Genomic DNA, 25,239 nt, shown 5'->3' with positions numbered 1-25,239 from the left:
TGTGGATTTCCTGGCTATCTGGATATCAATCGCAGCACAAAGGCAGGCTAAGTCAAAGCAGAGAAGTGTGCATTAATTTGATGCAAATATAGACAATAAAGTTATAATGATATCAGAGATATATGTACATGAACAAAACCAAGCAGTTTGGAGGGCTTCTAACACTCCTGCAGCACTACTAGTGCAATTGCTTCAATTGACCTGACATCTTTTTCTTTTTTTTACGTACATTAAGAAAAAGACTAGACTGTTATTTAATTGTTTCACTGTCTTTAGATTTGGCATTAAAAGAGACCTTTAACATATCTGAGTGCCCTTCCAATAATTAGATTTGTAAAACTAACCCTGTTGCATCCTATTAAAATTCATTATCTCACCTGCCGGCAGTTTAAATAACAAAGTGAAGAAAACAATTTGTATCAGGCACTGGACAGTGATAGCAGGAACATTCCCAAAATATGCCCACATAATTTATTTATGCTTCCTTCAAAGCCATGTAAAAAAAAAAAATGCAACTCTTACAATATACCCCCAAGACATGAAAATTAAGGCCACATGAGTAAGAAAGAGACAGGCAACTCCATGGGCCTGAAAAGCTTTTGATGCTCCCCCAAACTCCTTCGCAGCACAAATGCAGCTAAGATGTTGCTACGTGTAGTTGCAGGAGTATGGCACAAAGAGAGAAGTGATCTCTCAAGTAGAGATGTCCATGGCAGCTCAGGGGTTTGTAAAGCAGAACAGCTACCCTAGGCCAGTGGGCAGCCAGCACAGGTCTCACAGCCCTGCAGTTAAGTGTCTCACTCATGGCTGAGCAGTTCTTTCCACATTAGCTTTGGTCATGCAGAGTGTGGTGCAATAGGCTGGTGCTGAAGCATAAAAGGTCTCTAAGCAATAGTGTGTCTTCTTTTCAGAGGCATTACTTTATGGTCAAATGCAACTAGCAGGCTAGAGAGAGTGGCTGCTACCATAGGGCACGCACTATAGCAGCCTGAGCTCTAGCACGTTCTGTCAACGAGCTCTCTATCAGTACGCACCACCCTTCTTTAGGAGGGGGAAAGATCAGCATCTCTGCCATTGCTCTCACCTAGCAACGCCTCCATCATGTCTGCATTGAATGTTAGCCAGCCTCTGATCAATCAGACAATGGTTGTGATGGTGACATACAGTGTCATCGCACCTGAGGAGACTATCTGAGAAAGCAGAGGGAAATGCCATGAGAAGAAGGGGGATAGCATCTCACCCACAAAATCATATGAAAGAGGAGTATTTATTCACAATAATGAACAACAGCAACCTCTTTACAAGAAAGAAATAAGGCTGGAACTTGGGGTCCCTTCCAACTGGTATTCTATGATAACTGAAATGATGTTGACAATCAGCCCATCATTTGTCATCATCACCAGCACACAGGAGATGCTCAGATGAAAGGCCCACAGGCTGTACCTGACTCTGAAAACCTGTGTCTGACAGCAAAATTAATTGCCCAGCTCTCTATTCTGTGCAAGCTCTGACACAGAAGAGCTGCTGAGAAATGGCAGGCCAGAGCGAAGTGAATGTTTTGGTGAGGTGGGGTAGCACTACTTAGCTATGCTCCTGGTAGGGCTTTTTGGATATGTCAGTCTTGCACCTGAAATAGGAGTCATAGAACAGGGCTTATACCTTTAATGTCGCTCCTGGAGAAGCCTTTCTACCAGTATGGCTCAAAACTTGGTGCAGGGAGTACTGATGAAGTGAGATGGTTTAGTCAGCTTCAAGAGGAAGAACATATTTTTACACAGCAATCTGGAAAGCTCTGGACAAATGAGCAACGTGGGATGATCTTTTCTCAGCCAAGTTGCTAGGAAACATCACTGTACTCAATCATACAACCATCAACTAGTGCTGCTCAGGAATGTTTTCAATAAACTCTTCTATATTGAGGAGTAACTCAGGGAAGGTAAAAGTGCTCCTGAGACCATGCCAGTTTTGACAAAAACAAGCAACAAAACCTGCACTGGCAAGGGCTTTGAAGGTTCCAGATGGAATTTGTGACCCAAAAAGTACAAAGGGAAGGTTGGTGTCACCAGTTTACAAAAAAACAAAAACCAGACAAGGGGAGCAGCTCAAACACACACCCTGCAATATCCCTTAACAGAAAAATACTGATCTGCTTTCCAACAACCTGTGAGAAGCTAGTAAGTAAATTATGTCTATGGTAAGTAGTTTAAATTCACTACACCCAGAAATCTGAATATACTATAGGAAATGTCAAGGGGCTTTGAAGTTAGGAAAGATGAAAGATGCTAGCCTAGCCTAGTGTGCAAAGCAGCCTAATGTCCTTGCAATGGAGGAAGCCCAAGCCCAAATACTTGTTCCAGGGCTGTAGGTGAATAGAAAGGCCAGGACAAGAACCAGCCTTCCCCATAGGCTGAGCATTTGCTATCAGCCCCAAGCCACTGAGTATTCTGGTGCTGGTATCATGACTTTGTAAACAGCCTTCAAGCTGTCAGTGTTGTGCTGATACACAGCAGCTAGTGCTGAAATCTGAAAGCATGGTGTGGGACAGAAAACCCTTTTTTTGAACACTTCTCCTGCCAGTGGGGGAGATGACAGCATTTTCACAGAGCCAAGCTGCCTGTGTGGAAAGGCTGAAAGATAACGGAGGTGGCAGCACAAATAGGTAAGAAAACTGAGCAACAAATAGCACCTCATAAAGCTGAAAAAAAAAATTATCAAAGAGAATATAACATTAGAAATGATTTCCAAGCCTACATTTCTTCTAATGAACGTGCCCAATAAAAATGTCAACTTTTATGCACTTTGATATAAAAGCACATAGAAGATTTTAGGGGGAAAAAGAACAAGAAAGTACCATTACTCAGCACTGTTGTTAAATAAAATGCAAAAGTCACCGAGTTCAGAGAAAAAACAAACACAAACCACCCAGAAATACAAAACCAAAGCATCTACCCCTTTTACAGTTGCTGGATGTACCTGAATATACATGGCAGACACCTTTCACGTTGCAAAAGTTATTAAACTGTTAAAAAGAAATCTGGAGCTCAGACTGAGAGTAAAAGGTTACCTAAATGTTAATATCAATCCCTATAACCAGGAACAACACTACTCCAAGTACACCTTCAGGCTGCACTTGCCAGCCCACACTCCACAAAACAGTGCAGGCTGTTCCTTGGGTGCAGGGTCATTATGCCTGGCACAGCTGCACTAACACTGTGTTGATGTGGAATAGAGCCAGTCCCTGGAGGCCATGGTGGGCATGTAGATGTTAAAGCAATGTTTTGTTCTCGGCTGCCCCCGTGCCTCAGATTTTGAACACCCACATGCGAACAGAACCTAAAACATTACAACACGCTTATTGTGGGCAAAACCCACAGAAGCCCAGCATACAACTGACAGGGTTGTGCTAATTGTCAGGATGCTGGGCTTCTCCCAGCCCACAAGTCTCGCTATGCCGGCAGATGGGCTGCTGCCCACAGAGCACAGGCAGCTATGCTGCAGATCACGGGTCCTGTGCCAAACTCTCTGCAATGCATCCCAATCACCCAGGACAGCAGTCAGGCTTAAGTTTGGGGTCAGCTCTTTTGTTTGATTTTTGCGTGAAGGAAACTGTTTTAATTTAAAGTTGACATTTACCTTCAATCTTCTCCCTTTGTCCAGTGCTTTCACAGAGGATTTACTGCAGTACTAGCAAATGGATGTGTAAGGGTGCCCAACCTTTATTACACTTTTATGAGCACTCTTGAAGTTGTAGGTGAGTCGGAACTGATCCAAACCACAATTTCACATGGGTGTTGGATGGAAGAAGTACATTCAGAGACACCAACCTAATGTTCAGAAATGCGAGGCCACAACACTGCAATGTGAAAAGGGGACACCGAGATATAAATGGGAGACAATATAAAAGGCAGACAGCGGTATGGAACCCTTTGGTTTTATTTAAAACCCTGGTGAGGTGAGTACACACAAAGAAAAATCTAGTCTGAATAAACTCTCACCCACGGGGTTTCCTTTCAGAGGGCAAATATATTTTACCTTCATCTACCTGTAAGGAAAACCTGTGGTTTTGTGAACCTATGGTTACAACAGAACCAAAACCCAGACAATACAAAATGAAAAAATAAAAACTAAGAACAATTCTAAGAGTAAATGGAAATACATGACTTGTGGCAAGGCAGTCAGGGGTACCAGCAGGGAAAAATATCTGAGCTGGTCGTATCGCCCTTGCTTGTCTCTGACAGCATCACTTTTCACGGCAAATCTTGGCAAGAAACACTGGCTGCAGTGGTTTTAATCTTGGAAATGATCCACGTGTAGGGGCTGCATTAAGACTGGAAGTGAAAAGGCCAGAGGTGGTAAGAGTGCCCTCTGGCTCACCATGTCTCACAGCAGTGATGGCCGTGTCTGACCCCAAATGCCTGCATTCAGCCCCTCAGCTGTGTTTGATCAATACTGAAATACAGCTGAGCAAGCCAGCACAGGAAGTGGACAAGGAAGAAAAGTAAGCAAGTTTGGGTCCCAAGGTCTCCAAATACATAGACCTTGCAATATGCAGTCATAAACAACACAAGTCCTTGTGCACAGCAAAAAGGGGGTGCTGTGTTACTGCCAGCAGTAACAGTCAAGTAAGATAATACAGACAAAAACTAGGAACCTCTGACCTATAGACTTGGTCCAGGGTCTGTTCTATGGGAAAACATATCCCACACCATGGAAAAGGCCAGGGAAACAGTCTTGGTACAGGTCACTTCTCATGCAGAGATTATGTTGCTGGGTATATGGAGATAAATTTCTGATTGTTTCTTTCCTTCTCTAAGCTCCTCAGCTAACCCCAGGAGCCACACAGGTACATACAAAGCATCCGAATGGAGAAGGAAAGGGCAGGTCACACTGAAGTGTTTTGTTTGGATTCTTAGACTTTGTTGTTTCTAAGATGGGAAAACTGCACAGCAGTCAGTGTGGGTTTACTGCATGATATACTGAGACAGGACAGGGAAAGACAATACAGGTCCTAATATTAGAGCAAGTACCATTGCAGAGAGCTAAATGGTAAGCAAATGCTGCATAATTGATACAATCAAGAAAATATAGGCAAAGTTTTTCTTGCATTGACTTGTTACTTGGCATTCAGTAACTCACTGCCAAGTGAAAAATACAATTACTGAGACCCCACTGCAGAAGAAAAACATAGTTCAACTTTCTGGCAAAGTTCGGAGTTCTATTACCCTGTAGCAAATCAATCAAATGCGTGTGCAGCAAGCAATGAAACAGCACAGATGTCACCTCACTGCTTTCAGCTGAACATGTTTTTTCTTCTTTTTAAAAAAGCAGCAAGTAGTACTACAAAATACTCACAAAGTTCACACTATGCAGAAGAAGAAAAGAAATCCATCAGTGTGATTTAGAACAGCAGCGAACAGTGTTCACAAAACAATAAATAATGAGCATTCATCACTAGTAACCTGGTGTGATGATTTTTTTATAGACAGCAAGGTTCATGATACCAGATTAACATTATATCCGCCACATTTCAATAGCTAGACGTCAGGCATACAAAGGCAATCGTGCATTGAACCATGTGCAAACAGGTTAGCTAGTACTGATGGATGTATGGTTGGGACACTGAACATGTATGCGCACAGCAAATGCCACCTAACCCAACATGGAGCACTGTTCTGAGCTATGCAAATAAAAGCTGACCCACTACGCACATGATGGCTTGGGAAGTCCCACACACTTTGTTTAATGACTCTTTTTTGCACTTTTATTATGACCAGTACAAAACTGCGCTCGTGTTCATGACACTCTAAGCTACCTACCTCCCATTGGGCTTCACTAATGCCTGCAACAGACTCCAGTCACGCGGTAAACCACTGAAAAGTACCAGGGACGTATTATCCTATTTACCAGCAGCTGAGAGAGAAAGAACGACACAAAGTTTGTCTTGAATGGAATGGAGATCTTCAGTTTCCAGCAGGAATCATTATGCAAGGTTGCATTTTCTTTGTTTAGTTTTTTGTTGGTTCCCCCCCCCCCTTTTTGTTCACTATTAATGCATCATTCCCAAAGCCAGTGCAGAATTTTGCAATCTGTTTCTTTCAAAGGGCTGAAGCCAACTTCGAAATCAAGATCTCTGACCTAAACATTTTTTGCTACAGTGTACCATTTCACCTTATAACAGAGAACAGTTTCTGCTTCTACGTGCCTGTGACTGTTTTTAGTTGTGGCTACAACAAATGCTTTTTTTGTTATGTTTTTATTTTTTTTAAAAAAGGTAAACAAATAAATTCACAAATCTGATTAAAACTGAGCCTGAATTTTGAAAGAATATCAAGTCTTTGCAAAGAAACCTGTGTTTTAAGTTATCAAAACAACTGATTCAATGCAACTGATTAAGTACATACAACAATGGAAATGAAGAGAACACCATTTAAACACACAAAAATCCTCACTGTAGTTGTGTAGAACTCCTTTTGAAAGCGGCATGTTAAAAAACTTTATTTAGCATATTGAAAAACAAATGTTACAAAAAATTTTCTATAAACATAGGCAAAAATGTTTAAATAGGATAATTTAATGTAAACCAAACCCCTTTAAAGGATGCAATACTGTAATCAGGGGTTATTTACATCCAGTGAAGACAGAACAACCTTCACTAATTCTAAATATCATTGAAACAAATAATTAAATCATTTCTTGAAACAGTGACACATATTTAAGTTAGTTTTAGTAGATAAACCATCTCAGTCCCAATACAAGATGAAATTCAAGGTTATATTCAGAAGTGGGAAAGGCAGTGTCCGTGACAATTCATATCATCAGTCAAGCTAGTACTGCATTGAGACTTGCAAAACCCTTAGAGAGGTACAATTATACATTTATAATATTTATTGCATGACAGTGCAGTTACAGGATAGGTAAAAGACTAAAGTGATCTGGAAAAAAAAAAAAAAAGGCGCTGTATAAAAACCCAGTACAAATGAAATTTTATTTTTCAATCAGATTAGAAAAGCCAGGCCCAAGACTAAGCTATTTTCCCACATTTCATAAATAAGAACAAAACAATTTGTAGTTTGACATTATTCCAACATGAAGAAAGCTGTTCATGTCTTAGAGGAAATACATTTGGGTAACTGTCCTGCGTAAGTTTTGTTTAATTATGAAATCTATTCACCAACATATAAGCTTATAACCCACAATGGCTTTCAGGCTCATGAACATGGAAAAGGCATAACCCAATAAATTAAACATGTAGATCACTTTAGATATTTGGTTGTGGCTTTTTTTGAAGGATGAGCATCATTATTGTATTGCACATAAAACCAACATGTTCAACTTAGGAGCCAGAAGCATAAAACTGTTAGAAGTGGCAGTGGAATACACAGTAATTAGAAGACAAAGCAAAACCAGCTCATCTCTAAACTAGACTGCCCATGTTCAGGGGATGATGATGTCTGCTGAATGACCTAATCTGAAATGGGCAATCTCCATGCATTTCCTACAGGAGAGTCTATATCCAAGCTGGTAAAACTACTAGCTGTGCTGGCAGGCACAGAAGATGCCAATATGGCATGGACATTGAAATACCAGCTCTTTTTGAGGTGGCTCCTGCATGTTGAGATGAGGCACTGTTTTGGTAATGTCTGCCTAAAGCAGTATATTAACTGTTGCTCAGTATAAAAGAAGCTTTAACTTCTACAAGTGGCAGTTCAGGACACACAAGAGCTAAAACCACTTCAAAAGGAAAGGTCAGAAAGTCCAAAATTAAGACCCAGGCAATTCTTACTGCAAGTGTCCAAAACACTGCACTTATCTGCTGAATAACTATCATATAAAAGGAATATAGGTCAAGTTTTTGACAATGGTTTGGCCTGGAGTTCATCTATTAACTCTTAATACAACTTGCCTTAGCCACTGAATGTGCTCAGTAGGCAACTTAGGCAACCTACTCTTCATCAAAATTGAGAACTAAAATTAATCATAAAATCCTACTTCATTTGTCAATACATCACATCAGATTATTACGGGATTGTGCATATACACACCCACCTATGACCATACATTTCTTTTCAGCAGCTTTCTGTAAAATTTCTTAGGGAAGATGGACCAAGCCCCCATGAAACAGAAGACACCAGCATACATCTTGGACAATAACAGGAATTTCAAATGGATGCCACTAGCCTTTCATTTGGGGTCTTTGGAACAAGATACAGTCTGGGCTTCTGCTGTAGGAAAGTCAACACAGTAGTCCTTCAAGTCTCATACATTTCAATTGGTGATAATTCATTAGTAGAACACAGAACAACATGAAAGGTAATGCCAGCTACATTGGCATGGGAAGAAAACTGAAATGAGTATTCAGAAGCTAAACCAATCAATGAACTTTTAAATCAAGCTGGGAAAAAAGAATTGCCACATTACAGCTTGTACCGCCTTAACTATCATCAGTGTCTAAATCAGGTGGTTGAAATTCTGTTTAAGCCTCCATTCTAACTTGCATCAAGTCTGACAGAAATCCACTTGTCTTCAACCTCAAAAAGTCACTCCAGACTAATGCTTGGGGCTATGCCTACACTGTGTTCCTAAAAATGCACACCATGTGTCCTCCCAGTTTTGCCTTAGCAGGTGGGCCCCATGCTCAAAGCTGGAAATGAGTCAGGAAGCAACTTCTGGAGCCAGGCTCGACTAACATGCTTCCCAGGAACTCTGATGAGGACCCGTAACCTAAGAGCTGTGGAAAAAAAAGGCTTGTGTACACTGAGAATGGAGTGTGTTTCAGGAGCTCATCTCATCGATCAGAGTACTATGCTGTTCTTAGAAACAATGAAAAATTTAAGCAGTTGTATTTCATTATAACATAGTTAACTCTTGCAACAGAAGCACCTTGCTGGAATTGATAAGCAATAAATATATTTGTTGTTAAAAAAATGGTTACGTTCTCTGCAAAGGATTTCCGTAGCAACCACAAGGTGCACACATGCCACATGTGTAAGTATGCAAGAGACAAAGAGTATCAGGATTTGAGGAAGAGGTTTTTATTTCGCAGCTGGGGGAAAAAAGTCACACACATACACGGAATGCTTTTCCTTTTTTCCCCCTTTTAGAAGGAAAGTAGTATCTACGGGTTTCTGAGTTTATGGATAATATCCTGGTCCCAGTGAAGACTATGGTAGGAAGACCACTATCAGGATTTTATCCACTCACGTATTTCAGTATTTTCATTATTTACTGTTGCATGAACTTTCAAGTTCTAAACTTAACATACACACACTCATCACCTCTAGAATACACAAGTAAAAACAGATATGAAAACAGAGAGGAAAGTCAGAACATGGACAAAAGTGGTACAGTATTAAATTCACTAAGTAGTGTCTAGGATTGTTAGCTTCTACACATTTACAGAATTTTGAGTTGTAATAGCAAAAGCTTTAGAATACACCTCTTGTGCTAGGACTCTGAAATTATTGCTATTACCCCAGCATAATGAGATACTGGTTTGAACACAATGGCTTACTGCTTCAAGGGCCCATGATAGAGTGCAAATTGTAACAAAAAAATCCAAGTGAGAAAAAGGAACCACCTGGGCAAAAGGCAATACTGCAAAATCAGTCCCCTTTAGTGTAAACAGCTGTCCAAAATGCTGCTTAAGGATTCCCTATTTCAGGCAATTCTGACAGTCTGCAGTAAGAAAGGGGAGATTCCATAAATCCTGTGGGGAATGTGGAGAATATTTGGACTAAAATAAGTGCCATCCTCACCACAGAACTGCTTTTGAGAAATATGACAGAGCACCACGTTTGTATCTGCACTACACTCTCAATGCAGAGTCCTTAATTTTTAAGACCCGCCAAAAGGGAAAAAAATCCCAAACCCAAAGAAAAAGTGGATCTAAACCCAAAGTGAAGTTCATCATACAAGTCCACTAAATTACAGAAATGCATAATAAGCCAAGATAAAGTGCTACAAAATGATTAGTAATTTTTAAAAAGTCCATAGCATTCTTCTTGGTTTACTTAGTACTGGTGACAATAGGAGATAGTGCAATTGCACCGGCTGAACTACAATTCACAATGTCTTCATACTTTGGGGGGGGATCTAAATGTTGTTCAGTTTCACTTCTTCTCATACTGTTTTCACCAGTGGCTTCCTCATATGAAGGAGGAGGATCACAGTTTGAGAGCCTTGTGGATACTGAGTCTGACCGTCCATCCATATAGCTCTGATCTCCTGGAGAGAGCCCACTGACTTCATACATTTCCTCCTGTGGGGAATGAACAATGCTGAGAGGCGGCGGAAGAGGACCTCTGCCATCAGCCACAGCACCATCACCCATCGCTTCTTGGGCTCCCCTATGCATGTACACCGACTGTCTACGCATTTTCTTTTTAAACAGGCATCTCCATATGACAAAAATGACAATGAGGATAATGAAAAGGCCAATGATTAATGGAAATGCAAGGTAAAATGAATACCAGGTATGTCCTGTGTTATTTTCTCCCTCAAGTTCGGTTTTGTAGGATTTCCAGAACTCCTTCTAGAAGAACAAGACAGGATAAGTCAGAAACTACAGTTAAAAAACAATCACTGTAATCAAGTTGTTTCAAATGAATGAGAAAACAAAAAAGGCATTTAAAATACTGATGATTAAACTAAGAACTGGTATGGATAAGCACACACAATAAACTTTCAAATTTTCTACTGATGTGATTAGCGATACAAAAGAATTTTGGGTTTTTTTAAACCGATTCCTCACTGCTTTTAAGATTCCTGTGTCTACACTTAATATGTAAACACGCAGCTCAGACAGGACTAGGATAACAACAACAACAATAATAATAATAATATATAATCAGCATGCAAATCAGCCATCTGGTGGATTAAAGTTTTTCAGCATCGCTCAAGGTAAAAGATAGTACTTCATTCCTTTGTTTTAAATTTGTAGTAATATACTAATACAATTTCACAGGGAAACACTCTTTCAGAATGACATACCATTTTGGCAAAGCACAACTATGTTGTACTGTCGTCTCGTAATTTAGACTTCCCTCACGCTCTGGCTCATAAAGCAATTGTCAGCTTATTTTGAGTTGATTCAGATCCTCTATTTATAGTTAAAAATAGCTCCAGCACTATGAGAATATTACACAGCTTACTGTGTTCTGGAAATTTTGACAACACAGCTACAGATAAATGGAACAGAACGTGGAAAAAAGAAAATATGACCAAGTGAAAATAAAGGTGAACACCAATACTTGACAGTACTTTTTGCTATATTAATATGCACAAGCAGGAACACAAAGACCACATTGCCATCCAGTTTTCTCTGCAGTGAATGCTATGAAAAAACAGTACACAAAGCGTACCATGCCTCAAAATGTAGTAATCCTCACCTGTAATATAAGATCTCTCCTACTAAGCAGCACTTCCACTTTTATAGTCATGTACAAAAATAAAAAAATAAAAATAAATAAAAAAAAGCCCCACAACCCTCAAATCCATGCCAGAAACTCTGAACTATTTTCTTTTAAAATGCAGAGGACCGACTCATTCATACTCATGCCAACATCCATTTTAAGTGACAGCACACATACTCACATGCAGGTATTTATAAAATAGTCACCAGGTAAAATCGATATTGTCAGTGCCCAGTTATTAGTAAGTGATGCACTCAGGTTGCAGACTGACTGGCTTTGTGCACAGACAAATCAGATCCATACATTTTTTAGTTCATGACTGCTGCCGCAATTGGTGTTAAATGGATAGTGCCATCAAACTGATCTCAGAGGCAGCCTGAGTCCAGAAGCAGCATGGCCCCTCTGGTGTGGGGGCTAAGCATGCCCTGTGCAAAGGACCAGGACCCCATGGGCAAAACACATGCTCATAATGCTTCATCAGAATTCACTAAGGTTAAGAGCAATGCCAGGTGTATGGAATACCTGGCTATCCTGTAAATTTTTAAAACAAATTCAGTTGTTCTTATACCAACAGTCAGTGCAAGTTTAAATAAAAGGAATAAATAAAAAAAAAATCTTAATTCCTACAGCAATCCAGGATCAAGTATTTTTCCTACATTCCAAGGCTTGACATCACAAGCAGGTTGTCACAGTGCCCCTCTGATCCTCTGATGCAAACCAAGGTCCAAATAACCTTAAGCTAAGTAGCACTGACTTCAAACAAAGTAAGCAAGTCTGGGAAGATGGACTAACCTCTACAGGTACTCATTTACAAAGGCCTTCCTTGATGCATTGTTTCACAGTGAGAACCAGATCAACTGTGCGCACTTCAGAAAAAACAAATGTGAGGGGGGCGAACTAACATTAAAAACTTGCATTAGCTGCACAGCTGAGGACTTTTGAGATCTCTGCATGACAAAAGCCAACAAAATGCAACACCTCATGTCTCCCCACCCAATCACCAGACAGTTAAGATGTTACCTATTATCTTTCCATCCAGTTTGAATATGACTAATTAGATTCTTTAGCAGAATAAATAATGAATATATTGTTTACTAAAAAAAGTATAAAAAGATTCATTAGGATTATTAGATCCTGCTGTCTGTACTGGAACCAAGCTTCTCACTTCACTGTTCTGCTGCCTCAACAGCAGCAAAGCATAAAATGGTACAATGTTTGGTTCTGAGGGCAAAGTTGCAAAGATTTACTGGAAGTCATCGAGTATAGTGTGCAAGAACGGATTATTTTAAAGACTGTGGAGGAAAAAGGTAGTTTTGATGAAAAAGAAGAAATCACACTTTACTCCTAGCAATATATTTTGTGTTGCAGACTGCAGAGGAAATACACCTTCTCTGACGGAAGGGTAGTAAGTTGTGACTTGTATTTTAGTATTGTTTCCATGTTACTCCTGGCTCAGCTCTAACTACTGAAGAAAATGTCTCTGTACCCTCTTCAGAAAGTTGGAATAAAGCATCTCTCTGTCACTCTGCAACACGGCAAAGCAGCAGAAAAGCTGTTTTCCCAGCATGGCAGACAATTAGTTCAGAATAGGGTGTGTAGTTGTGAAGGATGTTCAGGTTGATGGTGTGACAAGACAGGTGCATAAAGAGCTTAAGATACGACTTTAAACTGCTTTAAGGATGAAAATAGTTTAGTGCCCACTTTTATTTATATGCAAGGCAAAAGAAATTCCAACAGTTTAGACACATATGCCCCTGTCAAAAGTTACAGTGCCTTAGATCTGAGGCTAAAGTAAGAAAGTTCTGCACACAGGTGAAAAATACTAAGAAACAAATACTTGTTTTGTCATTAGGAAAACAAACAAACAAACAAAAAAACACCCACAAAATCCCACCAACCAAAATCTTACTAGGTGTACCAGACCCCATGTTTCTAGCTTGAATTTCTTGTGCTCAAGAGAAGCACAAATACTGTTAATTCCAGAGTGATAAAATTGACAGGAACTTTAGGAAACTAATACTCTGGTTGGAGCTGCACAGCTGCCAAGTAGTTCCCCCTCTGCTCTGTCACCACACAGCTACATTGCACTGTGAAGTGAAAGCACAGGAAGAGGAAAAGCCACCTAGTCAAAGCTGAATCACCGTCCAACAAAACCAGAGAACTTGGATGACTTTGCACACTGTGAGCATTTCTACAAATTGCTATGAAAAAAATCGAAGAGGGGGGAAGTACTGAAAACTTAGGAAGCAGCTGCACAACTCTCATAGAAATTTAGAGCAATTTAAAAGTTGGAGAACTCACAGCACAAACATCCCTTCCACAGTTGCTGGTCTCTTAAACCACCAACAAAAAGGACTACTACTACTTGACAAAATTATTACCTCTTGTTTTATGAAAAGAATACTTCAATAACCATTTACCCTTGGGTGCTGTACAGGTGGGAATACCAGGCATATATGCCTTAAAAGGCTGAAAAAGTAAGATAAACAGGCCAGAATCATATAACTGCAACAAACTCAGAAAACATCTAACATTTATTCCTGGGAACCACTTTTCTCAATGTCCCTTACTGCTTTGGCAAATCCAGTTGGAAATAATCAAAATGAATTCTCAAGGGTATCTCACACAAAGACACTTGCAGTCAATTTGCCAGAATTTTGTTTCCCTTTTATTTCTAATACTTCTCAGAACAGAGCACCAGTCGACTGGATCTGAATGATGATTCAAATAAAGAATCCACATGAAAGTTAAGAGATTCGCACCCTGCTGAGAATTTCAGCTGAGGCCTTTACTACATTTGACAGTATCAACAACCTCAGATGATTCTTGGTCAATTGTCTGATTTGTTTTAAAGGTAGACTAATAATATGCCAGACAGGAGACTGCTTGGTATTCATTAGGCAGAGGATGTGAACAAGGCAATAATTGGAAGTAAGGGTACCTGCTACACTGTTTTATTCTGGTCTGCCCTCAATTCCAGGTAGCAGCAAAAGATTCACCTCTTCTCTTCTGGGTATTTTTCCAGCACCCATTAACTACACACACACTTATGTTAGCAGTCTTACTTGATCACAGATCTGGTGCCGACAAGTTCTGAGTTGCTTGATAAGCTTTTTAGTGGCCTGTTTTGCTAGAATAGAGCTATAACCTTGCAATTTTCTCTAATACTTAAAATTTGTGGGAAATTTTAAACACAAATGAAGATTTGTGATTTCTAACTTTTCAAGTCTTCATGCAGTATAATTTAAAAAAATTAGTTAATGTAAATAAAATGTACCAGTGCTTCAATCATACTCAGATACTTTGCAAAGAAACCTCTGAATAAATCTCTGAGTCTCCCAGCAACCTCTAACAACTTACCAGTGATCACATACAGTGCTGCCTGCAGGCTACAGCTACTACAAATAAACAGCTTTACTCGATCAGACCCAGGGTTCACCTAATCTGTTACCTTCTCTCTAACACCAATCATTAGAGAGTCCTGGAAGAAGAGTTCAAATAAAAGCAGACACCAATACTCTCTCAGCTTCAAATATTTGTACTTGCAGAACTTCCATTAGCCAAAGCTGACCCCTCTTATTCAATGGCTTCAGATTGATTTATCTTCCATTCATTTATATCGTTGTTCTCTGAACCTATACAAGCTTGCAGGATCCAAGACATCCTGTGGCAAAGCAGTCCACAGCTCAATTATCTGTGGTGAGAAGAGACACTTCAATTTGCTTTGAACCTGCACCTTCCAGTTTCCTTTAAGGTTCTCTTAGCTCTCCTGTCAGAAGGATGGCAAGTGACTGACCTCAGTTCGATCTTCATGCTCGTCACAGACATCTTCACATATTCCCTCATTTAACTCTTTCAATATCTATTATTGTTATAGAAGTCTTTTCATATCTTTGGTCAACTGTCACACTTGTCCCTCTGCTCCTTCCTCAGCTACTAATTTGATTTCTAGGAGACAGGGAGGTCAGAGCTGTATTTAGCACATTCAAGATGCAGTTGTGCAATGACATAACTATGTTCTCCATTTTCATCACTTTTCCTTTCTTCATATTCCTAGTACTCAAGCTTTTATTTTGTTTTGGTTTTGCCTGACTGCTAAGCATTAAATACAAATCTTCATAGATTCAAATTCAGATCCTGTCCCCAAGTTCAGAGCCATTCATATATACAATGAATGTTCCCTTTTCCCACATATGCACTACATTTGTCAGCACTGATTTTCATACTCTGTTTTATCCACAAAGCCATGCAAATTCTTCCCTGTTGGCTCTAGTCTTTCTAACATAATTGTATTATCTTTATAATCCCTTTATCATTTAAAATAATAATTCTGAACCTATCAAAATCCCCAAGCCTACATAGTGTTAAAGGCATTCAATATTTCCATTACAGCTATGCATGTACACTTAACATACATCATGCTAACTTCCAAGAAAAACTCATGCAATAAAAATAACTTGAGGGAACTGCTTGGTATTGTTTCAGTATTACACATCTGTATGTTGCACATTTCCCCGGAAGACTGCAGAAAAGCCAAGAACCAAGTGGACAAGATAAAAAATACAAAGAGAGAGATGTCACAAAACAGTTACCATGAGCTAAACAAGCTACAGACCCTATTTGACTTCCAGTCTACCTATACTATGAAATTGCTGCATCTGTCACTCTGAATGTACTGTACCATGAAGCTAGTCTACTGCATCCATTTCCTTCCTCTGGGACACAGAAATTAAGTTTTACCTAAGTGGCTGTAAAGATGGATACAGCTGGAGAACAATGGACTAAACAAAGCCTTGAGTAAATGAGGCTGGTTAGGAACAGCTGCACATTAGCAGAGCTTGGCCCATTAGCAAACTACCAACACCAGAATAAAGCAGCTAGTCAAAAAAGATACAGTAGTAGAAATGGATAAAATTTCAGGACCTCATTGGAAGCCCTTTCTCCACTGTGACACAAAGGCTACAGCAAGGATGGAAACGTAACTGTTTCTATTTTACTATTTCCCAAATACCAAAAGGTATTTGGGAAATAGTAAAATAGAAACACAAAATGTTCCTAAATGGCAGAAAAGAAGCTGAAGTGAGAAGCAGTATGTTTGGGCTATGCTTTCCTCTGAGGACTTGAACTTCTTGTGCTACTTCACCAGAAGTGATGTTGTGTTGGAGTTTTACGCAAGTTGTGCCATTGTACACATTATTCTTAATTACATAATTAGCCATCATTAGGAATAGCCACACCAAGCCAAATTTGGGAGGTAAAACACGTGTGTGCATGCATTTTAGTTTCAGAAAGAAGAAGCTCTGAAGAGACACTGCAGGTCCTACTACTTAATTTTAACAAATTAAAAAGCTCTCATTCCAGCCTTATCCATCTCCCCAGCTATGATCTCCAGCAAAAAGATGCCAAGAACTTAATGCATTCAGTATGCCTTTACACATTGCTATTACCTCATGTAGAGCCAAGTCACTAAAGAGTGGAATGCATCACCTGTGTAAATTCTGGAAGAAATCTGCAATGCTCCCTGTGCCACTTTGCCCATTAACCCACCGGCCTTGCAAGTATAATTTCCCTGTGCAAAAACACACAAGGGATAAAAGTGTTTGCTGAAGTATTTGTTTGTTGTTCTGAGTCACATTTTCTAGCACCTGTTTTTCAGTTCACATTTATCGTCAAATTCAGCCTAATTTCATCCATGTCTGTCTTGAATAATAATAATAAAAATCCTTGACTGTATTGCATTAAATAGGTCAGATGCCACTGTCAAAACCCTGTGAGCTGTTTTTATATGTTGGGAAGTAATAAAAGATATGTTGGGTATGATGTGCAGCTACTGCCTGCAGAGCCATTAGCCCACAAGCTTCTATTAATTACAGAAGCCATCAGACTTATGCAACAATTTTGTGTGGGCAGTATCTGCTTCATTCCCATCAAGTCAATGCATCACTGCCCTTGCATAACATACATTATTGTTCTTTCCATATGTTAGATCACTGCTGTGTAATAATACCCTATGGGGGTTTGCAGATTTTAGTTTTAAAAAGACCACTAGACTTTCCTTGTTTTAGACTATTAACAGTCTGGGCATTAAACCCTTTGGCCAGCTACACCAGCACCTAGGATTTGAAGGCATATTTTAAACAGAAAGCTTTTTGAATTGCTCACTCTTTTCATGTGGACATAGTTAATAAGTTATTCCAGGAGTGAGATAAACAAAGACTTATACGCTCTGCTACTATATATGCCCCATAACAGCCTCAATCCCATGATTTCATAAAATAGTTAGGGTTGGAAACAACCTTAAGATCACCTAGTTCCAAACCCCCTGCCATGGGCAGGGACACCTCACACTAAACCATGTCACCCGAGGCTTTGTCCAACCTGGCCGTGAACGCTGCCAGGGATGGAGCATTCACAGCTTCCCTGGGCAACCCATCCCAGTGCCTCACCACCTTCAAAGTAAAGAACTTCTTCCTTATATCCAACCTAAACTTCCCCTGGTTTAAGTTTTAACCCGTTACTCCTTGTCCCCTTTTTTCTAAGACAAACAACTGCATTTATGATATCCAAGTCAAACTTAAGTGTGTGATAGTAAGATAACCAGTACGTAGGCTATTTGGGTAAATAGTGCTGCCAAACGATGACAGATTTGCCTACCTCTTCTCAAGTGGGGTTATTAATTCATGTTCCTTTTCTTCCCAGCTGTCTATTTCACAACACTTATGAGCATAAATTATCTTTGAAACTTCTACCCCCTTCAAATTCAGTTTGAGATAAAGGATTCAAAAATCACTGTTGTGCAGACTATCCACTTCCACCATACACCTTATTTGCTTAAAGAAACGGGCAAAAACCAAATCTAATGTTGGAAGACACACAAGCATTCAGCACACCCAAAAATTAAGTGCCAATACACCTCAGCCATCTTTACATACACACCAAAACTTACCGTTTTTTCCTCATTTTCAAATGCTTCTCTTGCTTCTTCATAGCTACAGATTTCTTCTTTGCATTCACGTTCTATGTCACCTTGCTTTATTTCTTCCAGGAATGTGTTGGCTCTTGGGTATCTTTTTAACACAGAATTGGCTTTGTCTTCTGTTAAGAACACTGAATAATAGGAAAGACAACAAAGGTCACTTCCGAAATAGACATCCAAAACCTCATGTTAGAACTGCTGAAACAAAATGTGCTTCTGAGAATTAAAAGAGCTTTTTCAAAGTCTTCCCCTTTATTTAATATGATAAAAGGCCTTTCAGTTCACTATTGTAAGTTGTTGGGGTAGTTATTGTCATATGTGTCAAATGTGATGGACCTCAGTTCAGTTGAAGACGGTGCCTAAGAAGAGTGCTCAGAAGAGACAGGCACATGCTCAGCTCAAGCAAATTCGTAAACTAAGACGACACAGAACAAACAAATACTGCTTGTGAACATCCAAAAGGATATTTTTTAACTGCCTGAAGGCATCACAACCAGAATGCTCTGAAGTTTTTGATATAAATATTTATGAATATTACCCTGTCACATAAACTTTGGCAAATGCAGCTGTTCTGCTGTAAGTCTGTAAGTTTTCTTAAGAAACTTTGAAGGAGACTTTCTTCCTTCACTCCAGAAATCTCAACCATGAAATAATGGCCCTTTTGGGGGTGTGGGGGAAGTAGCCTCCTTCTGTTTTCTTGACTCATACACAAAACCTCACCCTATTCAATGAATTAAATAAAACAACCTCAAAAGACAACAAATGTTCTAACACAGTATTCCGTATTTGCTTTTCTTAGTATTTTGTTCAAGAAAAGAGCTGGAAGCTCTTCTGATGTTTCAGTTTTTCCTCAAACTCCTTGACTCAATGATTTTTACAGTAATACACAGCAACTGGCACACTCCAAAATCCATCAGACTGAATTACCCAGGAGGTACATCTGCAGTGAACAATGCAGAAATTCTCCATGTATTTCAGGTCAGAAAGGAAGGACATCATGTTAGTGCAGTATTACTGCTCTTGTGCTCTCACTGCCAGCAAGAGTGGATAATTATTCAATACACTGCCATGCTGATATGCTCAAACCACTTTCCCTACTTGTGCAATTATTTCTGCATTGGTTCATTTACAGCTAGTCCAAGACACCTGATATACTAGGAAGGCAAACTCACTATCTGCTAAAGACAGCAACTGACTGGTTTAAGAAATGATTTATCTATAATATTATACAAATCAGCTGTGTTTTCTTTTCCCTGCTAATCTGATTTTGAGTTTCAAAAATGGATGGCAGCAAATCTACAAAGATGACCACAATGCTTTTGCTTTAGACTGATGTTGTGTGATTTTTCAGCAATGAGGTTACTACCATAATTAGGGTGATCTACTTTAATTTTGTTTAGTCTTTGTGTTATACTTTGTTATAAATTGTTAGACAGTCATCTTCCTTTTGCAAAGGATTAAATTAAGATTTGAAGATTAAACTCCAAAACACCCAGTCACTCCCATACTTTCAGTTGAATACATGTGGGTCCACAAATGCACCACACAATTACACTATTCATGATGCTGACAGAGGTTCAGGGCACAGAACTCTACAACTGCACCCATTACAATTTTGGTTTTCTACAGCATCACAGGTGAGCACATGAGCATCTGCTATTGTGTAAGTTTGCTGGCTGAACATACAAATTAATATGCAAGGATCTCTTCAAAAGGGAAAGGAAAAAGGATGGCTTCTTTACATTTCCCACACCACTCCTCTGACTCCTCTCTAGGCCTAAAGAGCTTGGTTTCTTTCAACACATCTCAGTGATCACCTAAACATGATGACCTGAAGGACATGTCTGCATCAGGAAGCCAGCATGCAGCCATGCAGGGGGATGGACTGCCAGTCCTCTATAGTTCTCAACAACTCCTCCTCTGGGCATTCCTGAAGCAGAACGAGGTACAGCCCAGATTCTCTTAACAGTGCCCATATGTGGAATCAGTGAGGAGCAGATAATACACTATAAATCAAGTTTCCCTTCAGCAGATAAAACCTAGGGAATTTCATTTCACAAGTGGAATCTGTTTCTGAAAAGAGCAATGAGAGAAACTGTGACAGCTTTGTACTGAATGCAGAAGGAAAAGAAAAATGAAAATGCAGGAAGCTGAAAATACCCCAATTCAAAGCCTCTGGCTCTCAGAAACATACAAATCTCTGTTCCTGCAAGCACTTTTCAATTTACCAAAGCAGGAAACTGAAAACAAAGGTTTAGAAGCTGACATGTTACAAAATATTGCATTCGATACACTCACTGGGATGAGTTTCTAGGAAATAGGTTAGTTTTCCAAAAAGAGCTCAGCATACATTTCTACTTCAAAATGCATTGACAAAGAACAGCAAAACATTAAAGTAATCCAATATTCAAGAATGGCCAATATATGACTATATAAAAAACTCCAACTTTTTTATTTAGTGATTCATATTCAGAAAGTCTCTTCTCTTATAATATAGTAGAGCAAAAGCATTCATCATAGAGATAAAAAAGCCAACTGAGGAAAATAAAGCACACAATGATTAATTCTAAATGTGTCTGATAAATAATAATCCATGATTAGTCCAGACTAGGAATGGCTTCCGACTCTGCAAAACTGGAAAAATTAAGTATATTAATTAGTCTGGGTTTATTTGACATTTTTGTAGCTCTCCACACTCCTATTGACTTTAAATCCAATCAAGAAGTCAATGCAAATGCAGCAAGAAAAAAAAAATACACTGATCAAAGCAATCTTGATAGAGATACCAACTGAAATATAGTCATTTAATGAGAATCAGTCATTGCCTGATGAATCCCATAAAATGAGATAACGGAACCATATTACTTAGTATTCCAGTAGCACCATGTATACATTCAGTTACAGTTGCATAGGAGGGACTAAAAAACCTGCTTTGAGCTGGATGTGCACCTAGGCAAGCTATGGTGTGGTTGAATTCACTCTAGTTGTTACTATGGAGTTAAAGATAATCAGGGAAGAATTGCATGTGACAAGAATAAAGTTATGGAGCAAGATAAAACTTCTTTTTCACTTTGTTAAGGAGACTAACTAGCAAATAAAGGGAAAATCAAAAGGGACTAAGAAAAAAAACAAAATTTTTTTTGGCATTACGTAAGATAGGCACAGAAACAAATAATCTAGTCTTCCTCTCCTTCAACTTTTGTAGAATACAGATAAAGCTATAGAGCTACCAAATTAAATGCATTTGAATACATGTTTACTTCTTCAAACATGCTAGTGCTCAGTGTGTTACTGTAACACTTTGCTTTTAGCAAGTTTTTATGCATCAGACAGCTACAAAGAAAAGCATTCCAAAGTCTTAGTTTCACTTACTATTATTGAAGGGAGTAATACAGCCAGATCAATCTATTACGCATTTCCCAGAAAACCTGTGTGCTTATCACAATAGCAAATAGATACTCTAGCAAGGTGAAATTCAATCAGAATCAGAAAGAGGTAAGGAAATGAGAGGATAAATACGTCTCAGCCTACCAGCTGAAGCTGCCATAGGCAAAGAAAATAGGCTTCAGGTCTTAGTGACAGAAGGAACAGGGAGCAGCAGCATGGGAAAAGTATTCAGAGGCACAGAAGTGTTGCTGAAGCAAAGCCCACGGCATTCTGGACACCAAAACCAGTTCTATTGAGACTACTATTGAATCTTCCCTTTTCTGACTTCCTACCAACACCTAAGCAGATTAAAACCACCACTAAATACTAGATATAGACATTTAGTTTTAATCATGAAGGTGCAGCTACTGACAGTTCTGAAACTTTCTGTAGGTGATCTTAAAAAAATTATTTGGTTTGCACAGAGCAGAATGGAGAAAGATTTGAGCATTTACTTAAAATGCTTTAAAAGTAAATCCTGCTCTGAGAATGCTGAGTTACTAGGACAAGCTTAAGAACAGTTAAAACTAAAGTATTCCAGTCTGGAAATTCATCTCTGTGGTCTTCAATCTGCAGCCAGCTTTCAAAAGTCCACAAATGAGTATGTGATGATTATTAGCCTGCATATAGTATCTCTTTTAGAACAGCAGTATGATTCCAGTTCAGTTTAGTGCGGGAAAAGATCTGCATCCTATATAACACCAGATCTAGTTCAATAGCAGAGGACATTGTTTATGCAAACTGGCTGGGATTTTCAGCAAAGGATAGTTTCAGGGTGTGTTAACGCCCACTTCACAGGAAGTAATAAAGAATGCACACTTATCACTAAGTTAACAAACTTACCGCTATCCATGATGATTACTGTCAAGGCAAGGAACTTGCAAATATAAAGTCTGTAACAAAAAAGGAAACATCCCATTTAGTCTGTGAATTCTGATGAACTTGCAAAAGTTTCTCTTTGTTTCCACATGCTGCTACAAACGAGTGAGTGCTGGAAACCCCATGATCAAGATTAACCCCTTTTTTGAACTGTACCAATACTGCATGTAGACTAAATTCAGTAGTATAGGAACACTATCCAAAAAAAAAGGTAACTGTTGTGAAATGGTGAATGCTTTAACCTTTTTCAAAGCTTTCTATATTTAGAATATGCAAAAAATGCCAATATGAAACAGAAGGAGTATATAACTTTAAGTAAATCTGCAACCACTGTTTTCCCTAATCAAACTTGAAAGGTATTACTTTCTCCACTGTAATTACTTAACCCATATCCAAGACTTAAATTCACTCTGCAGAGATCACCAAGTCAACTCATTATCTTTAGTCTTTGGATCACACTTTCTAAAATCAGAATGAACACATGCAAACTCATTCACAGTATGCTACTGATTAAAACACGATTCCTGCATAAAGTTCAGTGGCAGAACAAGATCCGTGATTTGGCAAGGGAAACAGAAATACGTGAGAGGATCCCAACCTGTCCTACAGGAACCTACATGTACTTTATACCACATCTTGGAAAGAGACCAGACAAAAGATGCCCTCAGGAGAGTGAAAAAAACTCATTGCACCCACCAGGCAAAACACCAACAAGAACTACATCTAAAGGCAAAAAGAGTAGTTTGAGGGACTGTTTTCAGTTTCTTGGAGTATTTTTCTTCGCAGACTTCTCTATGCAAAGACAAAACCACCTTTGCCCCTTGGTTCTTGAACAAAGCCAAAATCAGTGTCATTTTCTGGGTAGTCACATCGTTACAACCCAAATATCTATGCTGAAGAAATTGCCAAGCTTTTACTAGCAAGCAGGTAAAAAAATCTGGCTAGTGCTGTAACTATTCTCTTCATCGGTTACCTTACGAATTTATTCTGCCATTTATTACCTGCCAGTTTCAGGTGGCTGCTTTTGCAATAGCAGCTCAAGATTCCCAGTAATAGAAAAGCAAGACCCATGAGTCCTCCCTTGCTCTGGTGAAGTAGCAGTACAACAGTGTATGAAATGTACCTCACCAAGCTTACCCTCTCTAATGGGGACTCTTCTCTGCATTAAATTTAGAATAAAAATAAAAAAAATCGGGTAGTCTTTGATATTTCACCCCTTAACAAGCAACATGTGTGGATTTCAACAACATTTGAAAAAAAACACAACAAACCCAACAAAAACCAAACAAACATAAAAACCACTAAAACACACACACACAAACAAACAAAACAAAACAATACAAAAAAAACCCACAACAAAAAACAAAAGCAAAACATGTATCCACATCCATGCTCGCCTAGTCACAACTAGATGGCTCTCGAACTGTGATGGAAATGAGGGGACTAATGCCTCTTCCCTGCTACTGGATCTTGTCCACCAGAAGCAGAATGTGGCACTGCCACCTTGGCACCTGACACTGGGTACTTGGAACACCATGACCTTTGTATATGTCAGTATTCTAATATTCATTCCCAGATGGGGAAAATGTGTGGAGAAGAAACACCAGCACTATTTGTCAGTGGAAATGAAGGCAAGTATCTTATGAACTGGAGACAAAAACGAAGATTTGCTGAATTGGCAGCAAAACACATATTACATTTCTCTTCACCATTCCTCCATTACAAAAGGAACCAGTGTGCCCTTCTCTAGGAAATATCAAATACAGCTTTCCAGCAGCTGTGGTGGAGAAACTTCCCTTCAACAACCTTCAGTTTCTAATTTGTAATTCTTACAGCAATTACAAGTATTTTGATCTACCTGAAACTAATTTTGCCCATTTTACTACAAATGTGTGTCTTTTTTTTATGGTCCCCTACCTTTCCTCTCCCCAAACTTCTTCATTTCCAAGCTCCCACAAAACACAGCTAACTTCTTGCTGTGACAAACAAATACGTATTGGGGAAAAGGTTGATTAGAGTACACAGGGAATGGTTGCCCTGCCACTACATAGACAGTAAACTCACAGAACAGACACCGCAGAGAACCACTTGCGTCTTTGCCCTCAACTGCCCCTTCACATAAAAGAAAAAGCTTAATTATTTTTCAGTCCTCTATTCTCTGACAGTCTTGGTTCAAACTGACTAAATAGTTCAAAGGTTGTTTGGAAAAAGGGATCAAACAAGCAAGTACATAATAAAGCTGAACAGGGCTGGCAATACTACATCTTGACTCGCTACTGACTCATTTATTTCTCTACCCAACTCTATTTAGTTTCTGCTTTTAAGTCTTCATGAACCTTACTGAAGGTTAGGATGCTCTTATGGTGTCAAAAGCAATGTTTTTCACATATACATGCCAATGCAAGAACATAAAATCCTCTACCCAGAGTATCTCACTAGTAACACCACTGTTTACTGTATCAGGAATCCCTTTTCCAACTATCTTCTACATATTATCCCCTCCACACTCTTCAAGAGGTTATACATCACCTTAGATTTGCTAAAGTG

The 25,239-nt window shown here is 39.1% G+C and overlaps 1 protein-coding gene across 1 annotated transcript in view; it reads right to left on the bottom strand.

The window, feature by feature from the left end:
* Window positions 1-6,468: 6,468 nt before the first annotated feature.
* PRRG1 (proline rich and Gla domain 1) overlaps window positions 6,469-25,239 on the bottom strand; it is a 33,047-nt gene continuing 14,276 nt past the window's right edge. The window contains exons 2-4 of the mRNA XM_061378061.1: window positions 22,657-22,706; window positions 18,358-18,518; window positions 6,469-10,531 (exon numbers count right to left, since the gene is read on the bottom strand). Coding sequence (XP_061234045.1) covers window positions 10,007-10,531; window positions 18,358-18,518; window positions 22,657-22,666 — 696 coding nt within the window. The 5' untranslated portion in view covers window positions 22,667-22,706 and the 3' untranslated portion in view covers window positions 6,469-10,006. The remainder of the gene's footprint in view (window positions 10,532-18,357; window positions 18,519-22,656; window positions 22,707-25,239) is intronic.

This window comes from Neopsephotus bourkii, unplaced genomic scaffold (assembly GCF_033783945.1).
Source record: "Neopsephotus bourkii isolate Nb327-2 ecotype Australia unplaced genomic scaffold, CSIRO-AGI_Nbou_v1 NB_1763, whole genome shotgun sequence".
Classification (NCBI taxonomy): Eukaryota; Metazoa; Chordata; class Aves; order Psittaciformes; family Psittacidae; genus Neopsephotus; species Neopsephotus bourkii.
The sequence above is the reverse complement of the archived record's forward strand: the minus strand, read 5'-3'. Positions and strand labels throughout refer to the sequence as shown.